We start from the raw sequence: 24214 nt of genomic DNA on the forward strand, positions 1-24214 counted from the left end.
ACCAGCAGACTGAGGGACAGCTTTTTCTATCAGGGCATCAGACTGCTCAACATTGACCACTAACATAGACACTTCACTGTCACTTACCGAAACTTCGACACTTATGCACTCCATATTGCACATAAATGCCATTTCTTTTGCACAATATTCATACTGCTGACTTCTCTATATGTTTTATATATATATATATATATATATATATATATATATATAAAAACACCCAGCACGCCCCTGCGGGCGGTTTATCCTTCAAGCTCGGGTCCTCTACCAGAGGCCTGGGAGATTGAGGGTCCTGCGCAGTATCTTAGCTGTTCCCAGGACTGCGCTCTTCTGGACAGAGATCTCCGATGTTATTCCCGGGATCTGCTGGAGCCACTCGCCTAGCTTGGGAGTCACCGCACCTAGTGCTCCGATTACCACGGGGACCACCGTTACCTTCAAGGACCATGACATGTTGCTTGTGAAGCTTTGACACAAGAATTTCTCTCGCATGTGCTGTACCAGTGTGCCAATAATGTGTTGTGACAATAAAAGTGATTTGATTTGATTATAAAAGAAAACAATAATTCTTGTTCACAAGTTACAGAGTGAGTTTATTACACTCTTGTCTCTTTCCACTTTATGTCTGGCTTTGGTTTATAGTTTGTACTGCAAAACACAGAAAATAAATGCAACATTTTGAGAATGTTGGGATTAATACTGGGATTAATAAAGTATGCTGATTGAGAAGGAATTGTGTGGAACACGAGGAAAACACGTTTTATTATACTTTCAAAATGTCACATGACCACAAAACATGACATATAATACTGAGACTCTAAGCTGCAGGCAAAAAGCTGTATGCACTGAGAATACATGACTAAAATAACAAACTGTAACAGGAGAAGTATTTCTAGAGTGAGCCTTTCATGTTTTTTGTATTGTTACATAGAATAAGTGGGCATTTTGATATCTGCTATGATTCCTAATAGTAATATCAGGCCAGTGTTACGCAAGATACATGTATAGTATACACTTTCTCAGCGTGTGCTGTGCAACTAAGTTGGGTTTCATTGTTTTACAGTCATGACAGACACAGTGAATATTAGCTAAAATGTTTAAGCTATGAGATGATGGTTGATGCTTGACTCAGCTGTTGTCTTAGAGAGGCACAGCTCACCTTTGCTGTTATTTGCTATATATACAAAGAAGAGCACAAGAAACGCACAAACACTAATGACCACAGCTTTTTAAATCTCCAGTGTTATATGTAAGATGTTGGTGAGAGCTTCTAACTGAAACTGCTAACTTGGCATGAACAGGTTTAAGACTGGTGCTAGGTCAGAATGTATTAGGGGAAAGCTAACTTGCATCTTGATTTGAACGTGGTGTTGCTTTTCTTGTACGCTGTTTCACTTTAACATCTGAGTAGATGATGTCATCTTCAGCATCATCTGAAAGACATAGAAACAGAAATTGATTTTTAGGTAGTCAAAAGATTTTACAATTATATATGAAAGACTTAACAATAATGTTAGGATACTGTCAGATTCAGGTAGTTTGTGCTATGTGCACCACTGCAATGGATTTTGAAAGAAACAACCAAAATATGATTGAATTCCAGACTTAGGGAATTTAACAAAAGTGTTGCATTAGCTGTTTATGAGTTGGATCTATTGAACCCTGATGTTAGATTGCATCCCAAAGACCCAAATTGATGCAGACCATCAAAACTTTAGGAGAACTTTAGAAGTCAGTAAACTGGTACATTCTTTTAAAAAAGGATTTCACTGGCTGGCTCAGCAATGCCATTCTTCTTCTTGCCATGCAAACCTCCACCTCAGAGGCTCTTTGAGATCCCTCATGTAATCCCACCCCCACCTTGACCTCCTTCCTCACACTACACTACTGTCTCACTGTCTTCATACATGTCCTGCACCACCCTCATATAGTTCTTGGACACTCTTCTTTCTCATATAGTGCCCTGTTTTCTCTTCTCCACCCAGGCACAGTGCAACTCCTTCTGGCCTTCTCTATACTTCTCTATCAAAACTGTCTCATTAACATATGACTCTCTCATCCCTCCTTAACCTAATGTTAAAAAAACCTTCCCACAGCTTCAGGGAATGGTTCAGTCTGTTTTGCAAGTATCTTCCCTGTATCTTGTATCATATCTTCACAGGTATGTAATCTGGAGTTCAACGCTTCCGTACAGATCCTTTGCACTTCCTTCTTCACTATCTTCACTCCATTTGAGGCCTTCCTCTCTGAAGATGGTCCTTAAAATACTCACTGTAACTTACTGCACATCCTTTCCAGCTCATTTTTTTTAAAATAACAAGTCAATACAAGGCACTTCCTCCTTCTTCAGTATCCAGCCTCACATACACGTCAGTTTGACCCTTTTTCCTTTGTCACCTCTCTCTTCGCTGTACACTAGATGCCAAGTGCTCCTGACCTTTTGACTTTTTCTTTCCCAGCCTTGTACTTTCTGGTGCTTACTCATTCCAACACCAAATCTCCTTGTCTTCTTCCCTCTGTTCATTAATTAAACCAAATACCATCTTGGCAGTCTTCTTCACCACCACAGACTGTATTTCAATCACATATTGATTACTTTATTTAAAATACATTGTTGTGGTATACAGAGACAAAACAACAAAAACTGTGTCTTTGGGCAACAAGCCATGGCTCTAACTGTAAGGTGAATAACTTACTTAACTAGATGAATTTCATATTTTCCAAAATTATTTTCAGGAATGTCGAGACACCTGCATTGTTTTATATTAATTTGGGAAGTGATTGTGTAATTTTAGTGTGGTACTCAATGAGACTGAACTGACAAAGGCAGTAGAGTTAATTTAACATGTACAGCAAATCTTACCTTCATTAACAGTCATGATACCAGTTGTGTTTTTGAAATGCCGAGTACCAAAGAACATAGCCAAAATAAGCAGAATGGCAACACCTCCTACTACAGCCACAGTCACAACGCAGAGGGAAGACTTAGTACCTAGAAAATAAAATCATTAAGAAGAATATATTGAGATAATACATTCTTGTAGATGAAGATATAGTTTAAAGGGCTACAATTACCTCAAGTCACACATACAGTTAGGTCCATATATATTTGGACATTGACACAAGTTTTGTTTTTTTACCTGTTTACTAAAACACTTCCAATTAGAGTTATATGATGGACATAGACAGAATTTGTAGACACTCAGCTTGTATTTGAGGTTATCCACATACAAATTGGATGGAAGGTTTAAGAGTTTCAGCTCCTTAACATGTACCACCTTTTTTTTAAAAGGGACCAAAAGTAATTGGACAACTGACTCGAAGATTATTTCTTGGGCAAGTGTGGGCAATTCCTTCGTTATGTTATTATCAATTAAGAAGATAAAAGGACTGAAGTTGATCTGAGGTGTGGTACTTGCATTTGGAAGATTTCACTGTAAACAGACAACAAAATAAGCTCTCCATGCAGCTCAAAAGCTGCCAGCTGAGAAAAGAGAAAAAAAAACATCCAAGAAATCACTACAGAGGCAAAATCTACAGTTTGGCAGATTTGTTCAACCCACTGAATTAAAGCTGAAAGTCTGCACTTTAACTGCATCAGAGCTGTTTAATTTAAAATTCATTGTGGGGTTAGGGTTTACTTCTATTTATGCTTCAAACTCTAAAACCTCTTTAGCAATGATATTTATTATTATTATTAGTAGTAGTAGTAGTAAACACTAAACAAAAGAACTTAAAAAAAACAACAACTGTAATACCTGAACAGCCTGTAAGATGAATGGTGGTTTGTTCTCTGCTGACATTGTTTTGGACAATCATACACATCAGCTTTCCCATCAGTTGCCCATGTAAGCTCATGGTAGCATTTGAAATGCTCTGTTTTTCTGGACTATTTGCTCGTGTCTGTATCAGCACGTTAGTGTCCAAAGAGAAAATGAACTCCAGGTCATATTGTTCAGAGGAGCAGCTGACTGTCAGGCGGTCTGGTGACAACACAAACACACAGTCACATATAGATGCAACAACAATTATAATATGTCATTGACAGCTCTACAACCTGTTATCTGTTTCTAAAGCCTTTATATACATACTTATGTTTGAAATATGTATGAATATGAACAATAATTTGATTTGATTATAATTGGAAGTCTTTTATAATATATAACTGCCAATTATAATAAAATAAAATAACATGTATTAAATACTATAATTATAATCCTGAAACTCGTATGTACCTGCAAAACTGACTAAAAAAAACCTGCAGGTTTTGAATTTTGTGACCTTTCAGACATAAAGTCCTCAGTTTGAAAAAGTTATTTTTCCCTCTGTTTTTAGCTTCATAACACATTCTGACATTTACTTTATTGCACATACGTTATTTGAAGACAGTGATTGTTTGGTTTTACCTAGTATAGCCAGATAGATGTGAACTGTGTGCAATAACACACCATCAGTAGAATTGTATTGTTCCATCGTGTACTCTCCAGTCATTTTTTGTTGCTTTTGTTAGATTGAATATTCCATTTCCAAAGAATGTACGACTCTTGAAGTTTTCATTTATATTAACTAATGAATTATTTTTTAATCTTAAAATGACATCTTTATTCTTTGTCAAGCTTGTCCTTGTATACGGAATAGTAGGTAAGTAAAAAATGAGTGGTTCTCCTAAAAATCCAAAACACGTCGGGGGTCGAGGTTCAGTTAGATTGCATTTCAATAACCCTAATGAGAAAATTAAGAAAAGGAGAAATTAACCATTGTCATTCATTTTTACAACAGTGAAAACCATATACTTTGAATATTATACATTTCAAATGGTTTATTTTTACAGTTACTAACACATCTCATATCCCTGAAATGACTTGTTAATGACTATTTCAATGCAACAACTAATGAAACCATTATCTAATGTAATGTTATACAGCATTTATATATATATATATATATAGTTATGTATGCTTTTATGACATCAGACCACACAATGAATAATACAATCAAATATTTAAATGCTTTTGTGAATTAATTGAAAAGCTGTATGAATTTTTTATCTACATAAATAATTGAAGCGTACCTTGTGCCACAGCAATGATTGCTGGAGCTGTGACAATCATGTAGATCAAAATCATTTTCTGTTGAGATACAATTAGAATATTGTTTCTACTGCACATATGACATAACACAACTAATATGTGTTTCCAAAATAGAAGGAAATAACATGAGGACATAAGAAGTTGTAAAAAGATTTCTTGCATGAATTTTCAAGGTTGTTTTTTTTTTAAATATATTTTAGAATTCTTTGTTGTTTTTTCGAAGTACAGTTGTTTCACTACATTTCTTGAGACATAAGTTTAGCACAACTGACCTGCAGCAGAAGTCCTTCTCTGTGGCAGCAGGGTGGGACAAGCTATGGTGTTTTGGTTTGGACAGAAATAAGTAAGCATCTATTTAAAGTCACTGATGTCATATTAAGGCACTTAGTGTTGTATCATATTTTTTTCTGTACTTGTACAAATATGTACATATACTGTAGTAGCTGGCTAATTTAGAGCTATACATTTTTTAAATATGCATTTTCAAGCTGCTGTATTGAGTACAAGTATAGAGGCACAGAAATTATCTCCAGATTAAACTGTTAATAATAATTCACAGGAAAGACTGTTCAACGGTATGTTTTACAGTACGTACAAAGCAAGATCTGATATCCTGTTAGTATTGTTCCTACGTCTTCATAACAAGATTGGTCCAAGATCAGCATTGCAACTGACCAGTGCTGTCAGTGTTGTCTGAGCATTTATTTAGCATTATATAATGCTGCTCCTCCAAACAATATAAATCTGTCTGTCTGACATTGCAGGCTAAAAAGTCAGAATGGTCCACAAAGTCTGGATCTTTGTAGACATACCATTAAATTACTTATCCATTTTTCTTTTTCATTTACGCTCTTGCAATGTAGATGATGTCAACATACACCGCATTATGAGAGTTTGTGAAAAGAGTTAACTCCTTAATGTGGGATGTTAAAACCAGATTACGCTAAAACCACAGCGCTTTCTATTTTAAGTGTCTCAGCTGAAGATACACTAACTGACTCGTGTATATTTTAAGACACAAAGAAAGAACAAAAAAGAAAAGTAAAAGAAGTAAAACTTGAGAGAAAAAGCTCTGGTAGTTCAGGGAGTTCTTATAAATTTGCATACCATGTCAGTAGAGTGGGGCTGGAGTCTTTGCGGTCTGATTTTGGCCCCAGGCCCAAGTTCCAGTTTGGGACTTTGGCCCCATCATGTGGCTAGTACGGATCATTACATTATTTGCAATTCAACTCTTGTGTTTCACATCAAGGGTTTTTACAATCAGGCAGTCCTGCCTGTGCCCCTGAACAATAACAGTTAACTACACATTGTTAAGTTGTCTTGCTGCAATTGAAGAATTAAAACAAAACAAATGCTGTGTGTGTAACAGCGCAACAAAACGTTACCTGTACTTTTACTAACTGCTTAAGTAGTGATGGTTTTTAGCCGCTAGCTAACTGGGTAAGGGTGTCATGAGTCTGTAGCTCTGCCCACCATTTTGGGGAACATATTTTGTTTTAAAGTAAGTTACAGGGCTTTTCCCCTGCCTTTCTGGTGGGCTTGTATTTCACTTAAACTATCTAATATGCATATCCACATAATCATGGATTGTTATAATTATGATGTTAAAAAAACCACACACACTGTATTTTAAAGGAAAATAGCTTACAAAACAGATTATATTCGATTTACCTTTTAAATATGACAAAAATGCTGATTTTACAGTTGCGAAATTATTGTATCACTAGAGTTAAAACATTTAATAAGCTTTCTGCCTTGCTCTGTATCTCACTGTACAACTATATACTGACAATAAAGGCATTCCATTCTATTCTATGATGCAAACCTTTCTCCATAGTATATACAGTATTTTGGAGAAGTTATAAAATTTCACTGTGTGTGTGTGTGTGTGTGTCTGTGTGCGCATGTTTTATGTGTATAGATTCTTTTCTTACATTCCTACCCTACCATGACAACCCCTTTCTTTTGCCTTTCTAATATTCCGGTTTCAGTTTAGTTCCCACAGTTTTTTTCATCTACCATATGGACTTTTTAAATGTCTACAGTCAACACAGCCCTGTCCTCCAGCACTTTGTACCCCATCAGGTGCATTGCACTGTCCCCACCTGGTGACAGTGATATGATTTGATATGATTTACTTCAAAAATCTGTTACAATTACTGCTAAAGGTTACAGATGTTTTAGGCAGGTGCCTAGTTTAGTTTAAATAACTAAACTAGGCACCTGCACCCTTGTCATTTTATTGATTTGAATACTTTTAGCACTAATTATTGGAACACAAAATTTGTTTGGTAAGCTCATTGACCCTTGACCTACATACACAGGTAAATCCAAACATGAGAAAGGTTATTTAAGGTGGCCAATTGCAAGTGTTTCTCCTATTTGTATCTTTTCTGAAGAGTGGCAACATGGGAGCTTCAAAAAAACTCTAAAATGACCTGAAAACAAAGTTTTTTCAAGATCACGGTTTAGGGGAAGGATACAAAAAGCTATCTCTGAGATTTCAGCTGTCAGTTTCCACTGTGAGGAACATAGTGAGGAAATGGAAGACGACAGGCACAGTTCTAGTTAAAGCCCAAAGTGGCAGGTCAAGAAAAATACTCAACCCACAGACCAGCTCATAATCTACAACATAATCTTACTGCAGATGGTGTCACTGTGCATCGTTCAACTATTCAGCGCACTTTGCAGAAGGAGATGCTGTATGGGAGAGTAATGCAGAAGAAGCCTTTTCTGCACACATGCCACAAACAGAGTCGCTTGAGGTGTGATTAAGCACATTTGGACAAGCCAGCTTCATTTTGAAATAAGGTGCTGTGGACTGATGAAACTAAAATTGAGTTATTTGGACATAACAACAGACAGTATGCATTCTAAGAAAAACACACGCTACCCACAGTAAAATGTGGTGACAGTTCCATCATGCTGTGGGGCTGTGTGGCCAGTGCAGGTACTGGGAATCTTGTTAAAGTTGAAGGTTCATGGATTCCAGTCAATATCAGGAGATTCTTGAGAACAATGTTCAAGAATCAGTGACCAAGTTGAAGTTGCTCTGGGGCTGGATATTTCAACAAGACAAGTACCCTAAGCACTGGCATTCATGTGGAGCAACAAAACACCCTTATGTTTGAACCTGTTCACTTTGGCCAAACTGTTGTTTTCTGCAGTCCAGTAAGGGAACACCATTCGGGTTCAGATCAGGTGGTCCTAATCATGCCTCTCCATGTCTCACTGTCGTTGTCCACGTGAGTGTTGAAGTCCCCCAGTAAGAGTATCCAGGTGCAGCACCCTTGAGCACCCCTCCCAAGAACTCCAAGAAGGCTGAGTATTCTGAACTGTTAACTGCCATAGGTCTAGGCTGCTGGGGGATTCTTATGATGTGCTGAGTGTTTCTTCTTAAGTCACCTTTTTAACTCACATTTTCACTCCAAACGCTCATGGCAGATAGCCGCCCCTCCCTGAAGCCTGGTTCTGCTGGAGGTTTCTTCCTGTTAAAAGGAAGCTTTGGGGTTTTCTCTGATTTCTTTCTATTATTGTAGGATATTTACCTTACCATATAAAGTGCCTTAAGGCAACTGTTGTTGTGATTTGGCACTATATAAATTATATATAAAAACTTACCGGTAAATGAATTGAACTGAATAAGTGCATGTGGCACCCGGACACCCTAGGTCACAGGTTGTTGCTCGATTTTTTTAATCGTATCCATGATCTACGACCATATGTTCTGGACACTTGGGTAAAGAGAAGGGGTGAGCAATTGTGAGATTATAATATTATCGTATGCCATGTTATGCCCCTAATTAAGGATTGTGAAGCTATTATGTAGTTTTAGTTTGCATTATTCTCCTGAATTAGAAAAAGGTGATAACGATTACATTTGTTAAACTGATTTGCATTACATTAGACTGCTGATTTATTGTGAATGAATGATATTGTTTTATGATGCATTATACTGCTGAGTTATAAGAAATACTGTTTTCAGAGAGTCAGGACCCTGTTTTTTCTGATAGTAGAGGAGACAGAGCACATTCCACGGGAGCTTCACTCCCGCCGTTGTTAAAGGCAGACAAAATAGGGAGTCAACGCCATAAGTCAGGCTCGCTAGGAGTTAGGAAAATGTGAATGTTTAGGCTTTTACGACTAGGTGGGTCAACAGTGGCTATAAGAGTTTGAGTAATGCTCCACCATTTGGAGATCGATGCTGTCTGTGTGCAATGTTCATCTCCCCACGCGTGTGTTCATTAAAATCATTGTTTGACCGAAGCTCTTCTGGACCATTATTGTTTTTGTGCTCACCCTCAATATCTGAACCCGTAACACTGTCAACTGATCAACACCTGGTGGTGAGTTGAATCAGGTGGTGGGGTAGGATGCTAAATAGTGAGGGTATGCTGTGAACCTGTAGTAGAGGCCCTGGTTCGCAAGAGCTTCAACTTCCATTTCCAGCAGAGCTTCTGATTTGACCATGTTCAGCAACTCTATTGCGGAGGCTGCTGCACTGAGCTGTGGCTGCAATGTGGCTGGCCTACTGGGTGAGGTTTTCCAGGTATGCCCCATCAGGAGGAGGCCCTGGGGCAGATCCAGGACATGCTGGAGAGATTATATCTCTGAGCTGGCCTGGGAACCTCTCGGTGTTCCCCCAGATTAGCTGGAGGAGGTGGCTTGGTTGAAGGAGGTCTGGGCTTCCCTGCTTAGGCTACTGCCCCCATGACCTGGGCCATATTAACCAGAAGAAAATGCATGGATATTCTGTATCCCTTTGTGTTTATGTTATTTCCATCATTTATAAAGAATAAGTGTGTTACATATTAGATGATTATATAAAGGTTTATTTAGCAAGCCTAAACCTGATGGTAACCTTTCAAACAATGGATTTCTCAGCTGTCCAGTTGCTCATTGATTGGTCTTTGCTTTGTATCAGAAAGTGATTGTCCAGAGTCAAAATTAATTGTACTTCATCCCCCTCAGAGAAGCAGCTGACATTCATCTGTTCTGGTGGCCAGCATGTTTGAGACAGTGCTGGCTTTGACACTGGAGCTGAAAGATTTATATAAAAGATGCTGAATAAATAAATAAATAAATAAAACAAGTTCCTGAGGAACTATTCTTTTTTTAAATCAGAAAAACAATGAGAATTATTTAATAATTTAAGTTGTCTCTTAGCTATTTACATTGTTATTAAATCCTGTTAAATGTAAAACCATTAATTTGTTTGTCTTATTCTTGAATTTTTATTCAATTTTCCACTTTTCTGTTTAAATATTAATTCACAGTACATTGTACATGCATGTTTTCAATACTTCTAAAACAACAAAATAATTATTTTTAACCTAATAATTAATTATTTTACAAATTATTCTTCAGTAGTAACTGCAAGTACGCTGCTGTAGTTGCTGATACATTTTAAAGCTTAGACATCATTAGGTTTCATTCCTGAAATTTGTTTATCTTAAGTCATACTTTTTGACCTTTTTTACAATGTGTGCATTCTGTGTTTTGTTAATAGCATAACCTAAAAAAAAACCTGAGCTAGAACAAAATATTGATTTTAAAAAATAAACAAGCAAATAAATAAATAAATAAATAAATATATAATAAGTTACTGTGTACTTTTAAATATACTTTAACATTTTTCAGCAATCTTCCATAAGGATCGAATTCCTCTAAGAGCTAATATCCTGAGTGTTTCTTCATAGCTTTACCTAACTTAAGTGTTCCGTTGTTTATGCTTTGTGACTGATCCGCAAATTCCTTATTTAATTTTATTTTCCCCTGATGATTTGTGGTTAAAATCCTGTGTTTGTCATCCTTCATGATTAAAAGTGAAGAGTTAGCTTTGAATGGCAGATGAAAAATTAGCAGCTGTCCTGCAGCTCCGACACAATGATGGTTTCCAGGAGATTTTTCAAAAAAGGCATACAATTGAATCTAAAAGCAACAAAAAAGAAATTTTTAATATTTTTTAAAACGTTTACACCAACTGGAAAACATTATTCATTATATTAAATTATTTTCCATCCCATCCATTTTCTTTGGCTTGTATAATTCAGGGTAGCAGTGAGGACAGGAGCCTACTTCAGGTGCCAAGGGGCAAGATACATCCTTAATTTTCTATATATAAAAAACAAAATTCATGTAAATTTAAAATTAAAGTTTCTCCAAGATGATTTCTATCTTTACTGTAATTTATATTTTAAAAGTCAATGTTTTAAATTTTATTTTTATTAGTGCAAATGATTGCCTTCTGCCGCAGTCTCAATCAGTGTGTCTTTATTGAAACCCAGGTAATATATCTTACTTTACAGTGAATACCTTTTGCCAAAGCCGTTGTTGTCAGAACTGCAATACTCATGTAGAAGGAATTCATTGTTTCTATTAGGGGTGGGCGATATAAACAATATACGATAGAAACCATATAAATTTGGCCAACGATAGAGATTTTGACTATACCGCTCTACCGCAATAGCGCATGTTGATGATGTCATCAAGCTGCGCCTGTTTTGGTCGAAAGCATTGCAGCGGCTACAACCATTATCATCTGCAAATGATTGCGTGCGACAGTCATAGCAAAGAGATGAAGCACTTTTGAAATATGGGGAAAGCCAAAAACTGCGCTTCCTCCACTTCCGTAACATTGATTCATTAATGTTGAATTCTCTATTCCCATGTTGTTGCAGTATATTAATAACTAACCTCATATTGTGGATGAATAATCTTAGTTGTTCTCCTGATTGAAGTTTGGCCCATGTATAGCATTCGGCTATGCGATTGCATTTGTCCCTAACCACCAGAATCCCTCACATTAACTTTTATCGAGTGGAAAAAAAGTTGGCGTTCATCCTCCAGCTTCACTGTGCTAATGTTATGCAACATTGCTGTGTCACTAGCAATCACGTAGCACAGCATTATATACCAGGTAGTCCAACTTCAGTAACCCTGCAAACGTCACTGCTGTTTAGTTTTCTGTCTTCATTTATGTTGGAAGTGGTAGCAGAGCTGTACGTTTGAATTAGTTTCAAAAATCTCTCAGTCAGAACATGCTATATCATGTTTAGGTGGAAACTAGCGAGCTAACTTCCTGTTAACTTCTAACTCCATTAAATTTAATAAATTCTGTTTTCATGGATGCCTGGATGTTAAACTTAATTGTTACACCTGGTAAAGCAGCAACGCTAATGATTTTATTATAGATGAAAGAATTTAGACCGTTTTTAACTCTCAGTGTTCATTTGACTTCAATTATACCGCGATATGGATTTTAGGCCATATTGCCCAGCCCTAGTTTCTATAACACAGCAGTAAAAATTTGTTTACTGGTAGTAATTCTCTTACTTTGAAGTCTAGTTCTTAAGTTTTTTTCATGTGCCTTGGTGTTTAGCACAGTCTTCATGTCTTTTGTTTTGTTCCCCCAGTCAGTTGTGTCTCATGTCATTCCTGCCCCTGTGGCCGTGTTCTAGTTCGAGTTTTGTGAACATTTTGAGTTTTGAGAACATGAGATATGTGGTGTGCAGTAAGAGCTCATTTCCTGTTATTGAACTGTGTTCTCAGAATTGTGGTGGACATATGCTTAAAGCACTTTTTCCATGTCTTGTATGGTATACCAAACTCTGTTAAGACTCTAACAGGAAGTTTAAAATAAGACATAAGAACCAAACATGCACTAGTGTGTTTAGACCACAACTTTTTCCATTCTAACAGTCTCTGCTTCAGGCAAGTAACGACTAGGATGTTTATTTTTATCTACAAAGATACAATAAAACAGAGAGACACACTAATATACTGAAAGGGAAAGAGATTTTTTTAATGTAGTCATTATTTATATATATATATATATATATATATATATATATATAGCTGTAAATAAATGTGTGTGTTGTCAATGTGTATGACAAAGTACACAAACTTGCCATTTTCCTAAAAGGAGCTACTTTAAACACAGAACATACTGTATCGTGCAATGTGGTTACCTTTGTCTCCATCTTGAGTTTAAAAATGATCAGGGTCTTTCAGTTTGTCCTCTTCTAACATGTTCCTCACAGCAATAACAAAATTGTTTTTTGGTTATCATTCATGTTAGTCCTTTTGATTGCTGAATCTTTGAGTAATTAGGATAACTCAATAATGGAAAAAAAAACTAATAACAAATAATAATAACAAATAATCAATAACAAAAAAAATGTACACAAGCAAAAAAATTCATCCATTCATCTTCTTCATGGCTGATCCACTTCAGAGTCAACGTCAGTGCTGGAACCTATCCCAGCTGATTCTCCTGAGTTGATTTTGTTTAATTTGTTAGGACTTATCACTCTAACATCTGTGTAGATAATGTCACTGTCAACATCATCTGTGGAGGGAAAAATATACAAAAAAGTGTATTGTGTTTTGGAGGAAGCTATATTGTTTTAAAAGTCTTTTTTTTTTTCAAGCAATGTGTAAGTATTTCACTTACCCTCATCAACAGATGTTGGTCTTGTTTTTTTACAAAACTGTTTTACAGCCAAACTCAAAGCCACAACGATAAAGAGCGTGATGACAGTTGCTATCACAGCCACTGTCAAGGTTTTAACAGAATCTGAAATTAAAAAGCAAATGTCAGACAATATTGAATATCTTGACAAAATGAAAGATACCAAAATGCTTCTCAGATATTTATTTATATTTTATTCCATTGTTCCATCCACCTGATGTTGAATATACAGTAAGATCATAGGGCATGTAAAAGGTAAATGGCCTGTATTTGTATAGCGCTTTACTAGTCCCTAAGAACCCCAAAGCGCTTTACACATCCAGTCATCCACCCATTCACAAACACATTCACACAGGTGATGGCAAGCTACATTGTAGCCACAGCTGCCCTGGGGCGCACTGACAGAGGCGAGGCTGCCGGACACTGGCGCCACCAGTAGGCAAGTATGTATAGTATGTAAAATAATTTGTAACCACAAGAATTCATAAGTGACATCCAATACCACAATTTGAAGACACTGAGGCTGAAATGTAATCTGTTTTTGTCATAACCACCTGTGTGGCAGGCAGAGGTTGTCCAGCAAATTGCAGGACTTAAATACAAAAGGATGAACTAAAGGGGGCAGCTTTTTTGCTGTAACACCAAAAACTCAGGAACACTAAATACAAGTAAACAAAACTGAAACAGGAAAATAAGAACTTGGAACTTGGAGCTAAGAGTAACCAGAAATAATGAAGTACCTCGGGGAAACACACAGCAACTAGGGCGACGCAACAAAGAGCAGAGGAAGACAGTGGGCCTAAATACACACCGTATCACAAGGCCATGGGAAAGACTAGGGAACACAGCTGGAACTAATACAATACACTGAGACGTACACTGTATAAATATCAGAAACAGAATGACCGAGGGACACGACTTGAAAACAGATGAATAAAAATGGAGACAAAACTATACATGATAGAAAACACAGAGAAGCAAAAATCAGTAACACAGGAGATACAAACTCAAGACCAGGCAACTGGGCGTGAAAGGGAACTTACTAAAAGAACAAGTGACTAAGAACCAGAAATACAAGTGATTAAACGAGGAAACTGAAAAAAAAGACTAAGAAACAATTTCTACCATCATAAGAACAAAAGGTCAAAAAGTCCAAAAAAACATAAATGCTGGGTTACAGACCCAGCACAATGACAATTTTATCACATATATATTTAAATTCCTTTAAAGTAAAATATGTAATGATATATCAGAAAATATTATTGAAATGGTAAGCAATAGATTTTAAAATACTCTACCTTTGCAGGCTGCCAGGTGAATAACTGTTTCATTTCTGCTAATATTATTCCAAACTTGGCAACTAAGGTTTCCAATCTGCTTCACATGTAAGTCAACAGTAAGATATGAAAACTGGGATGTCCCGATGTATGGAGATTGGTTGTTGTCTTTGCTTTGTGTAAGTATCTGACCATCCAAATTCAAAATGAATTGTACTCCATCTCCTTCAGAGAAGCAGCTGATCTTCATATGTTCTGATGACAAGCATTTCTGAGACAGGCCTGGCTTTGACACTGGAGCTAGAAGAGACAAAAAAAAGGACAAAGAAAAAAGAAAAGAAATATAGGTAACAAATTTCAGAGTAAGCATTCGTTTTTGTTTGTCTAGGTAATTTATATCTGTTTGAGAGCTATATACTTTTAAATCCCATCAGATATGATATGTTACTGTATTTGGTCCAATTCAGCCTTTGTCAGGATTCGGCATGGGAATCGAGAACTCATTCTTGTAGAGAACCGGTTCCCAGCACTCAAATTCCTTGGAATGTCTATTGATCTGAATTATTGGTTCCAGTTGCACTTGTGCTTCAGTCAGCTGATTTCAGTTTTTGTGTGGAGGAGGAAAATAGCGGTGCAGTCTACAGCGGGTATATCTAGAGTGAAATCTGAGTGAAATGCTGACCCCAGCCCAGCCAGACCCTGAACTTCAACAAATAACAAACTGATGAGCATTTAGGCTGCACTCTGTTCATACCTCTTCATGTTTTTAAAGTAGAATCACTGTGCTCTGAAGTCTTTTTGTACTGGTTTTCATTTTTGCGTTGTGATTTTGGCTTTATATGAAGAAGTATTAGCGCCACATTAAGAACATTTTTTTTGGATCATTTTGAAAAAAAAAGTCAAAATTCATATAATAATGTAAAAAGTCAAACAGTAAGGTGTTTTGTGTAATATGTGTAATTATTACTTTTTTGAGTAATGACCCCAACACTGATCGCAAAAAGACAACATGGACAAACATTTGACCAACAGCATGCAATTAATTTGTACAAATGTAATATATTTGATAAGCTGCTTAGTGATGGTGGTCACTCACAAAGTGGCGCCAATGAGAACGCAATGAGAATCTATAGGGAATCAAATCCATAACTGATAATAATAATGCAATCCAAATCGCTAAGCCTTAAACAGATTATACCTCAAGATATTCTTGTTTGCCAAGTCATAAAATAAATTAAACTGTTTGTTTTTTAACTGAAGTACATATTTGTGACCTGAACATCTTCATTAATATTAAAAAAGGTAAGTTCACTGAATTTGTCGACAGTAACGAAACAGCACATTTTGCTTGACTTAATCAAACTTTTCTTTAAAAAAAGTTTTTTAATTTTCTTGACTGAGAGCAAATGCATACTAGTAGAGTTTATGTATTTATGCATTTTTGCATCTGCAAGCAAACGTACCAAAACATTCTTGCATTTGCAGATTTAAAGGTTAAAAATTAAAATTAATTATTAGCCCTAACACCCAGTGAGCTTATGGCATGGCTAGTTGACTATCATCCTTCTACAATATTGGTGAGAATTGAATCAAACTTGCTCATAGTGATTACCTAATCTGCCTTTTAATGAAATTTGCCCAAAACTACCACCTAAGTAGACACCAAATTGTCCTCTATGTCAAAATCAGATTTGTCATTTTACAGATAATAACTTTGATGAACTGTGAGCTACTCCATCACTGGCATTCTGGTTCTAAATTGTTAATCAGTGTTAACTTTCCAATTTACAGTCCATCATCAAACACAAGCACATTGCTGCAGTTCCTAAAATTAACTAAAATTCATACAACTTATGAAAGATGTCTATTTAAGGCTGAAATATTGTCTATTACATGTCTAACATTTATTATGATTTTTAAGTAATACTCAGACATGTTTTTAATTTACTAGGTTTGCAATGTGTGCATTTATAAATCTTTTAATAAAACATAACAGTTTGTATATCTTAACATTAAACATAATTTTGAGTTTAAAACAAAACAAACAAACAAACAAAAAAACAACTTACCTTGTATTTTTAGATATACATTCATTTTTTTCAGTAACTTTCCATCATGATCATGTTCTTCCAACTGGTAATGTCCAGAATGTTTCTTCGAGGCTTCACCTACTTTGAGTATTACAGTGTCTATGCTGTCTGATTGATTTACATATTCCTTATCTAATGTAACTTTCCCTTGATTGCTTATTTTCAAAATCCTGTGTTTGTCATCCTTCGTGGTTACAATCGAAGTACCACGTTTATATGACAGATGAAAAATTACCGGCTGTCCTGTAGCGCCAAAACAAGTTGCAGAAGATTCAGAGAAAATGCATTCACCTGAACCTAAAAGAAAAAAAAAACATATTATGTAAAATATATATTGAAATGAAACCAAATATATAAATAAAATAAAACTGACAAATTATATATTTTAATTTTAGGCTCATCCAGTATAATTACTACCTGCACTGTAAGTACTATAAGTAATCCTCAAATATAAATCTTTAACTATAATAAATAATTTTTTAATTATAGGTCATTCAATCAATATTTGTGTATTGAAAGCTGAGTACAACATACTATTAAACTGAGTACCTTTTGCCAGGGCTGTTGTTGCCAGAACTGCAATGCTAATGTAGATGATAATCATTGTTTCTGTAACACAGACGTCAACATTTTGAAACATGTCACACTATATTTAAAGTTGTGCTCGCCCTAGTTTATTCAAACATTTACAAGGTTACATACAAAGCTCTTTTTGTATAAATGAAAAAAAGGTTAAATAATATCTAAAGAATAGCATACATGTGTGATTATTAATACTTTTGTGAAATAAAACTTTAAAGGCTCTATCTTGTTTTAATCAGTATCAACCTGCATAAATTCAAATTAAAAGCTTTCACTCACCATTTAAGGAGGGCATGTGTTCTATGTGGTAGTGTGAGACTGCACTGTGAATTTTTAATAGACTGAAGGTTGGCCTATGGTCATCCTCTTTGCTTCTAAAGAAAGCAGCTACTGCACCCACAGATGTACAAATTGGTCTAGCTAGCAAGCAAGCAATTTATTTATATAGCACTTTCAGACAACTCCCAGCTGAAAACAAAGTGCTGTACAGTTGACGTGAGAAAAAACAACAACAATACATTAAATTAAATTTAAAAAATAAACTCTAATAATTGAAATTAAATTAAAACAATAAAATCAGTGCATTAGATTAAATTAAAAAGTAATATCAGGGTCAAACTGTGTCATAAAGGAATAAAAATGCATTCTATGACTTCGGTGCAGAGGCCTTTTGAACCAGCTGCAGACAAGAGAGAAGACACTAACTCCAAAATACAGTGTATTACAGTGCATTACAGTAATCCAAATGAGATGAAATAAAAGCATGAATTACACTTTCAAAATGCGGCCTGGATAAAATAGGTCTTACCTTTGCAAAGCGTCTTAAATGATAAAAACTGGACTTGACAGTAGCCCTAATTTGAGTGTCTAATTTAAAATCACTGTCCATCTTAAAACCCAATGATCAGCTGTGAATTGTTAGAAACCACATAATTTTCCATTTACAAAATTAATTTACAAAAATTGACAATCCCGATAATGTAATGTTTACTTTATTGCTCCCCATGGGGAAATTACTCTCTCTGAATTTAACAAAGTCACTCAGTGAAGCAGTGGGCAGCCACAAATCAGGTGCCCGGGGAGCAGTGTGTAAGGACGATATCTTGCTCAGGGGTACCTCAGGGTAGCTGTTCAGTGGATTTGATCTGATCATGTGGCAACGTGCTTCTTTGAGGGATAGCTCAGTAGGTAGCATCTACTGAGCTATCCCTCAAAGAAGCACGACGGCCCTGTGGTTACCACTGTTGCTGCACAGCAAGAATTTATATGCGTTCAATTCCACCACCAAGCTGGGGTCTTTCTGTGTGGAGTTTGCATGTTCTCCTCGTCTTTCCATGTCTTCCCTCTGGGTACTCCGACTTCCTCCCACTGTCCAAAGACATGCAGCTTGTGGGGTTGGGTTAATTGATTAGTCTAAACTGCCCACAGGTGTGAATGCGGGAGTGACATGTGAGCACGAATGGTTGTCTGTCTCTGTGTGTTAGCCCTGTGACAGACTGGTGACCTGTCCACAGTGTACCCCACCTCTTGCTCTATGATAGCTGGGATAGGCTCCAGCACCCCCTGCAACTTTGAAAAGGATAAGTGAATAGATGGATGGATGGATGGATGAAATTAACAACCATTTTCCTTTTTTCATATTTGCACAGTGTATTCAGAAACTGGTGCATGTTAAGGGGATATTTAAAGGGATATTGTTAGGGTGTATGTTTTCTTCTTTTTAAGGTTTGGTATTTGTATATGATAACCATGTTATTCTTGGTGAATAGCTTGCCTCTTGATGCCACTGTTCTGACCATTATTTTATTAATTCCTAATGGTTGATAAAATGCCAGAAAAAAGTTTTAAAACCATCACTCATACAGTTGCTTGCCTTTTTAGAGACAACTAATATAATAACAAATTAAGCCAAGAGTGAGACTGACAGTTACAAACCACAGTTTCTTTCTTTTTCTGCCACTGTCTCATCTGCAGCATTAATGTGAAACTAACAGGCCCATAAGAAACTTGTCTAACCTCTGGCTTAAAATCAGTTAGACAGAACTTTGAAGACTTTAACCAAGTACTTTACATTTGATCTCACAACAAAGCAGAATGGTGGAAACTTGGATTACTTTTGAGATTAATTTGGTCATTAAATAAAACAACAATAACAACAACTGCTACACACATTAGGTGAACCAACATTACTGTTTTTGATATTCTTGCACTGTAGCACTGCGTTATAAAATCAGAGGACAGATTTTCTATAGGTAATGTCTTTGGACAACAGTCCGAATTCATGGTTGTTTGGTTAACTCCAGATTCTAAATTGGGGCAAGGTCTGTGTATGTCTCTGTCTATCTGTTACTCTATTGTGATGGATATTCTTCATACCTCACTCTACACAATGTACAGTACTTTTTACTTTAGCTTATTTAGCTGAATGAACAAGATGGCGCCGAGTATGACAGCCTTGTCGCGAGCTCCCCCAAGCAACAGCTTTTTTCTGTGTTTAATTTTACTTTTCCTTCATTTTTTCGCGAGTAGCACATGTCTCCTTGTGTACGACCGACAAACCTTACTGGACATAAAAGACGGTCTTTCTTATAACTTTCCGGAGTTCAAGTTTTGCAACACGGACGCTCCGTTTGCAGACCCCCCATTCATCTCACCTGAGACGCCTTTGTTCTCTGGCCCTGGAGGCCGCAAACGCCGACGCAGAGGGAGAAGATCTGGCGTTCTGGTTCGACTGAGACGGCGCACTAACAGACCACCGTTACCCAGTTTATTACTGGCTAATGTGCAGTCTCTGGAGAACAAGCTGTGCGAGCTTCGGGCACGGATCTCATTCCAGCGAGAGATGCGGGACTGCTGCGTGATCTGCCTCACAGAAACCTGGCTATCGGACAAGGTACCGGACTCCGCAATACAACTACCGGGGTTCTCCGTGAATCGCGCGGACAGGTCACAGGATCTTACTGGGAAAAGCAGAGGCGGTGGTGTGTGTTTCATGATCAACGACAGCTGGTGTGATTATGCGAACGTGCACCCGGTCAAATCCTTCTGCTCACCGGACCTGGAGTACCTGATGATTAAGTGCCGGCCATTCTGGCTACCGAGGGAATTTACAGCAGTGATTATTATGGCTGTTTACATTCCCCCACAAGCCGACACTGACCGAGCACTCAGGGAACTGTACAGCGCGATCAGCAGCGAGGAAACCGCACACCCAGAGGCAGCGTTTATCACAGCCGGAGACTTTAATAAGGGAAACCTGAAGAAAGTCTCACCCAAACTCCACCAACACATCCATTTTAACACTCGTGGAGATCGGCTACTCGACCACTGCTACACCTCTTTCCGGGATGCGTACAAAGCCCTCCCCCGCGCCCCATTCGGCCAATCAGATCACCGCTCCATCCTGCTCCTGCCCGCCTACAGGCAGAAGCTGAAACAGGAAGCTCCAACCCGGAGGGCGGTGCACTGTTGGACGGACCAATCGGAGTCTGCGCTGCGGGACTGTTTTGATCACGCGGACTGGGAAATGTTTCACGTGGCTGCTAGGGACATTGATGAATACACAGACTCAGTCTGTGGATTTATCAGGAAATGCGTGGAAGATGTCGTCCCATCAAGAACAGTTAAATCCTTCCCAAATCAAAAACCCTGGATTAACGGAGATGTTCGGGCGGCACTGGCGGCACGGAACACCGCCTTTGCCTCCGCGAACACATCGGACTACAAACACGCACATTACCAACTCCGGAAGACGATCAAAGCAGCCAAACGTGAGTACAGGGACAGGGTGGAGCAACAGTTTGACAACCCTCGGAGTATGTGGCAGGGACTAAACACGATCACAGACTTTAGAGGGAAAACCAGCACACCGCAGACCACGGCCTCTCTGTGTGAGGATCTAAACGTATTCTACGCTAGATTCGACACAGCGAACACCATGAGACCGGACAGTGTGCGCACCGCGGATGACGTCAGTGCGCACACTGTGTCTGAGGAGGATGTGCGGAGGTGCTTCAGGAAGGTGAACGCACGCAAAGCTACTGGTCCGGACGGGATTCCCGGCCGCGTCCTCAAGTTATGCGCGGCTCAGCTGGCTGGAGTGTTCACGCACATCTTCAACCTTTCCCTCTCTCTGTCTGTAGTCCCAGCCTGCTTCAAAATGGCCACCATCGTCCCTGTACCCAAATCCTCCACCATCTCCTCATTGAACGACTGGCGACCTGTAGCCCTGACCCCCATCGTAAGCAAATGCTTCGAGAAGCTGGTCAGGGACTTCATCTGCTCTGCACTACCCGACTCACTGGACCCTCTACAGTTTGCATACCGCCACAACAGGTCCACTGATGATGCCATAGCCCTGACACTACACACTGCCTTGTCACACCTGGAGAAGAGAGACACGTATGTGAGAATGCTGTTTGTAGATTACAGCTCAGCATTCAATACCATCGTTCCCTCGAAGCTGGACAGGAAACTGCAGGATCTAGGACTGAGCAGCTCCCTCTGGAGCTGGATCCTTAGCTTCCTGTCTGACAGACGCCAAGTGGTCAGACTGGGCAGCATCACCTCATCCCCCGTCACACTGAACACTGGTGCTCCACAGGGGTGTGTACTGAGCCCTCTCCTGTACTCACTCTACACCTACGACTGCACGGCCACTAACAGCTCCAACATCATTGTGAAGTTTGCGGACGACACTACAGTGGTGGGTCTTATCACCAACAGTGATGAGACAGCTTACAGGGAGGAGGTCAGCACCCTGACCCACTGGTGTCAAGACAACCATCTCACCCTCAACGTCGCAAAGACAAAGGAGTTGATAGTGGACTTCCGGAGGTGCAGAGAAGTACACACCCCCATCACCATCAACGGCGCTGCTGTGGAGAGAGTGAGCAGCTTCCGGTTCCTTGGTGTACATCTGGCTGAGGATCTTACGTGGTCAGTACACACAAACAAAACAGTGAAGAAGGCGCAGCAGCGCCTCTTCTTTCTCAGGAGACTGAAAAGATTCGGCATGAGCCCCCGCATCCTCAGGACCTTCTATCACTGTGCCATTGAGAGCATCCTCACTGGATGCATCACCACCTGGTATGGCAACAGCACCGCCTACAACTGTAAAGCTCTCCAGCGAGTAGTGCGGTGCTCTGAACGGATAATTGGAGGTGAGCTTCCCTCCCTCCAAGACATCTACAGGAAGCGGTGCCTGAGGAAAGCGGGGAGGATCATCAAGGACTCCAGTCACCCCAGCCATAAACTGTTCAGACTGCTTCCATCAGGAAGGAGGTTCTGCAGCATCCGGTCCCGTACCAGCAGACTGAGAGACAGCTTTTTCCATCAGGCCATCAGACTGCTGAACACTTCATAGACACCTCAGCTTCACTACTGGAACTTTAACATTATGCACTCCATACTGTACAGTAACGCCACTGTTTTGCACATGTCTCACTCTGTATATTTTATTTTATATATTTTATTTATTGTTTACTCTATTTAATTTGTAAAAATGTGTATACACACACACACACACACACACACACACACACACACGTAGAAAAATATTTAGTATACACATCCAGAAATGCATATACTATTATATATTGTACATATATTTATGTGGCCATTCTTGTATTTTCCTTGTTTACATTATTGTATTTTGCACAACTCTGTTGCTTGTGAAGCTCGCACACAAGAATTTCACTCACATGTGCTGTACCAATGTACCTGCACATGTGATGTGACAATAAAAGTGATTTGATTTTTGATTTGATTTACATAAAAGCGTTATTTATTAGCTATTGCCATTTACTTTGCAAGCACACCAGGTGCCTTAAATTCAAGTTGGTCTCCAAACAGCTTAGTGAATATAGGTCCAAACAATGTTGTTGGCTCTAATTTTGAGAATTAAGAGTTTAAAAAATATAACAAAATATGGAATACTCTTTGTCATAAAATGGAAAATTTAAAAGTGCAAATTTAAAGCCTATCATATTTAATTGGAAATGCAACAAAAACAATATACCAAATGTTTGACTCGATCCCTGCATCCTTCAGTTAGCATGTTGTGGTATCTTTGAGCAAATACTGATCCCTAAGTTACAAATGATACCGTGCATCCATTGGGTTACATTGGATTTTGTGTGCGTGTGTGTGTGTGTGTGTGTGTGTGTGTGTGTGTGTGTGTGTGTGTGTGTGAGAGAGAGAGAGAGAGAGAATGTTGGAGATTAAAAAAGTAAAAAGAGCTGTATGAATGTGTGTTTGGGTGGATGAGACTTGCAATTTAAAGTTGTTTGGCTTTCCACTGACATGTTGCTTATTATTTTGTTTGTATTGTTTGCCTCATTACATTCATTACAAGTCAAAACACTCAAAATTGCTCAATCCTCTTTGTTTTGTACAGCTTTCATCAGTCTCTGGGTTCTTGCAGTTCTGCTTCAGTTTATCTCGTCTCTCAGGGTTTTCTGTAATTCTCTCCAATGATGACTATCATTACTTTTAAAAAGCAGCCTTGAAGCAAAAACTAAGGACAGAAAAAAATGTTAACATACACATTGAAGAATTGGCTGCAACTGAAAGTAATATAGTTGAGATGATAGTACGATGATAGTAGTTGCAGATATATTTGTGTTCCCTTGTACTACAAAGTCATTCTGGTGATGAGGTCATCCAGTCATGTTTGTTGGTCAAAGGGCAAACTGTCAGGTC

The 24214-nt window shown here is 38.2% G+C and overlaps 1 protein-coding gene across 1 annotated transcript; it reads right to left on the reverse strand.

The window, feature by feature from the left end:
• Positions 1-1341: 1341 nt before the first annotated feature.
• LOC147320962 (uncharacterized) lies at positions 1342-17807 on the reverse strand. Its single transcript, XM_086307372.1, has 7 exons — positions 17792-17807; positions 17480-17539; positions 14862-15140; positions 10047-10130; positions 3759-3944; positions 2864-2992; positions 1342-1433 (listed from the first exon to the last, which is right to left on the reverse strand). The coding sequence occupies exons 1-7, from the start codon at positions 17805-17807 to the stop codon at positions 1342-1344; spliced, it is 846 nt and encodes a 281-aa protein (XP_086163498.1).
• Between the last annotated feature and the right edge of the window lie 6407 nt (positions 17808-24214).

This window comes from Aulonocara sp. 'chitande type north' Nkhata Bay, linkage group LG10 (assembly GCF_057382095.1).
Source record: "Aulonocara sp. 'chitande type north' Nkhata Bay isolate Kocher_YH1m ecotype deep benthic linkage group LG10, A_spYH_male_GT1.1, whole genome shotgun sequence".
NCBI lineage: Eukaryota > Metazoa > Chordata > Actinopteri > Cichliformes > Cichlidae > Aulonocara > Aulonocara sp. 'chitande type north' Nkhata Bay.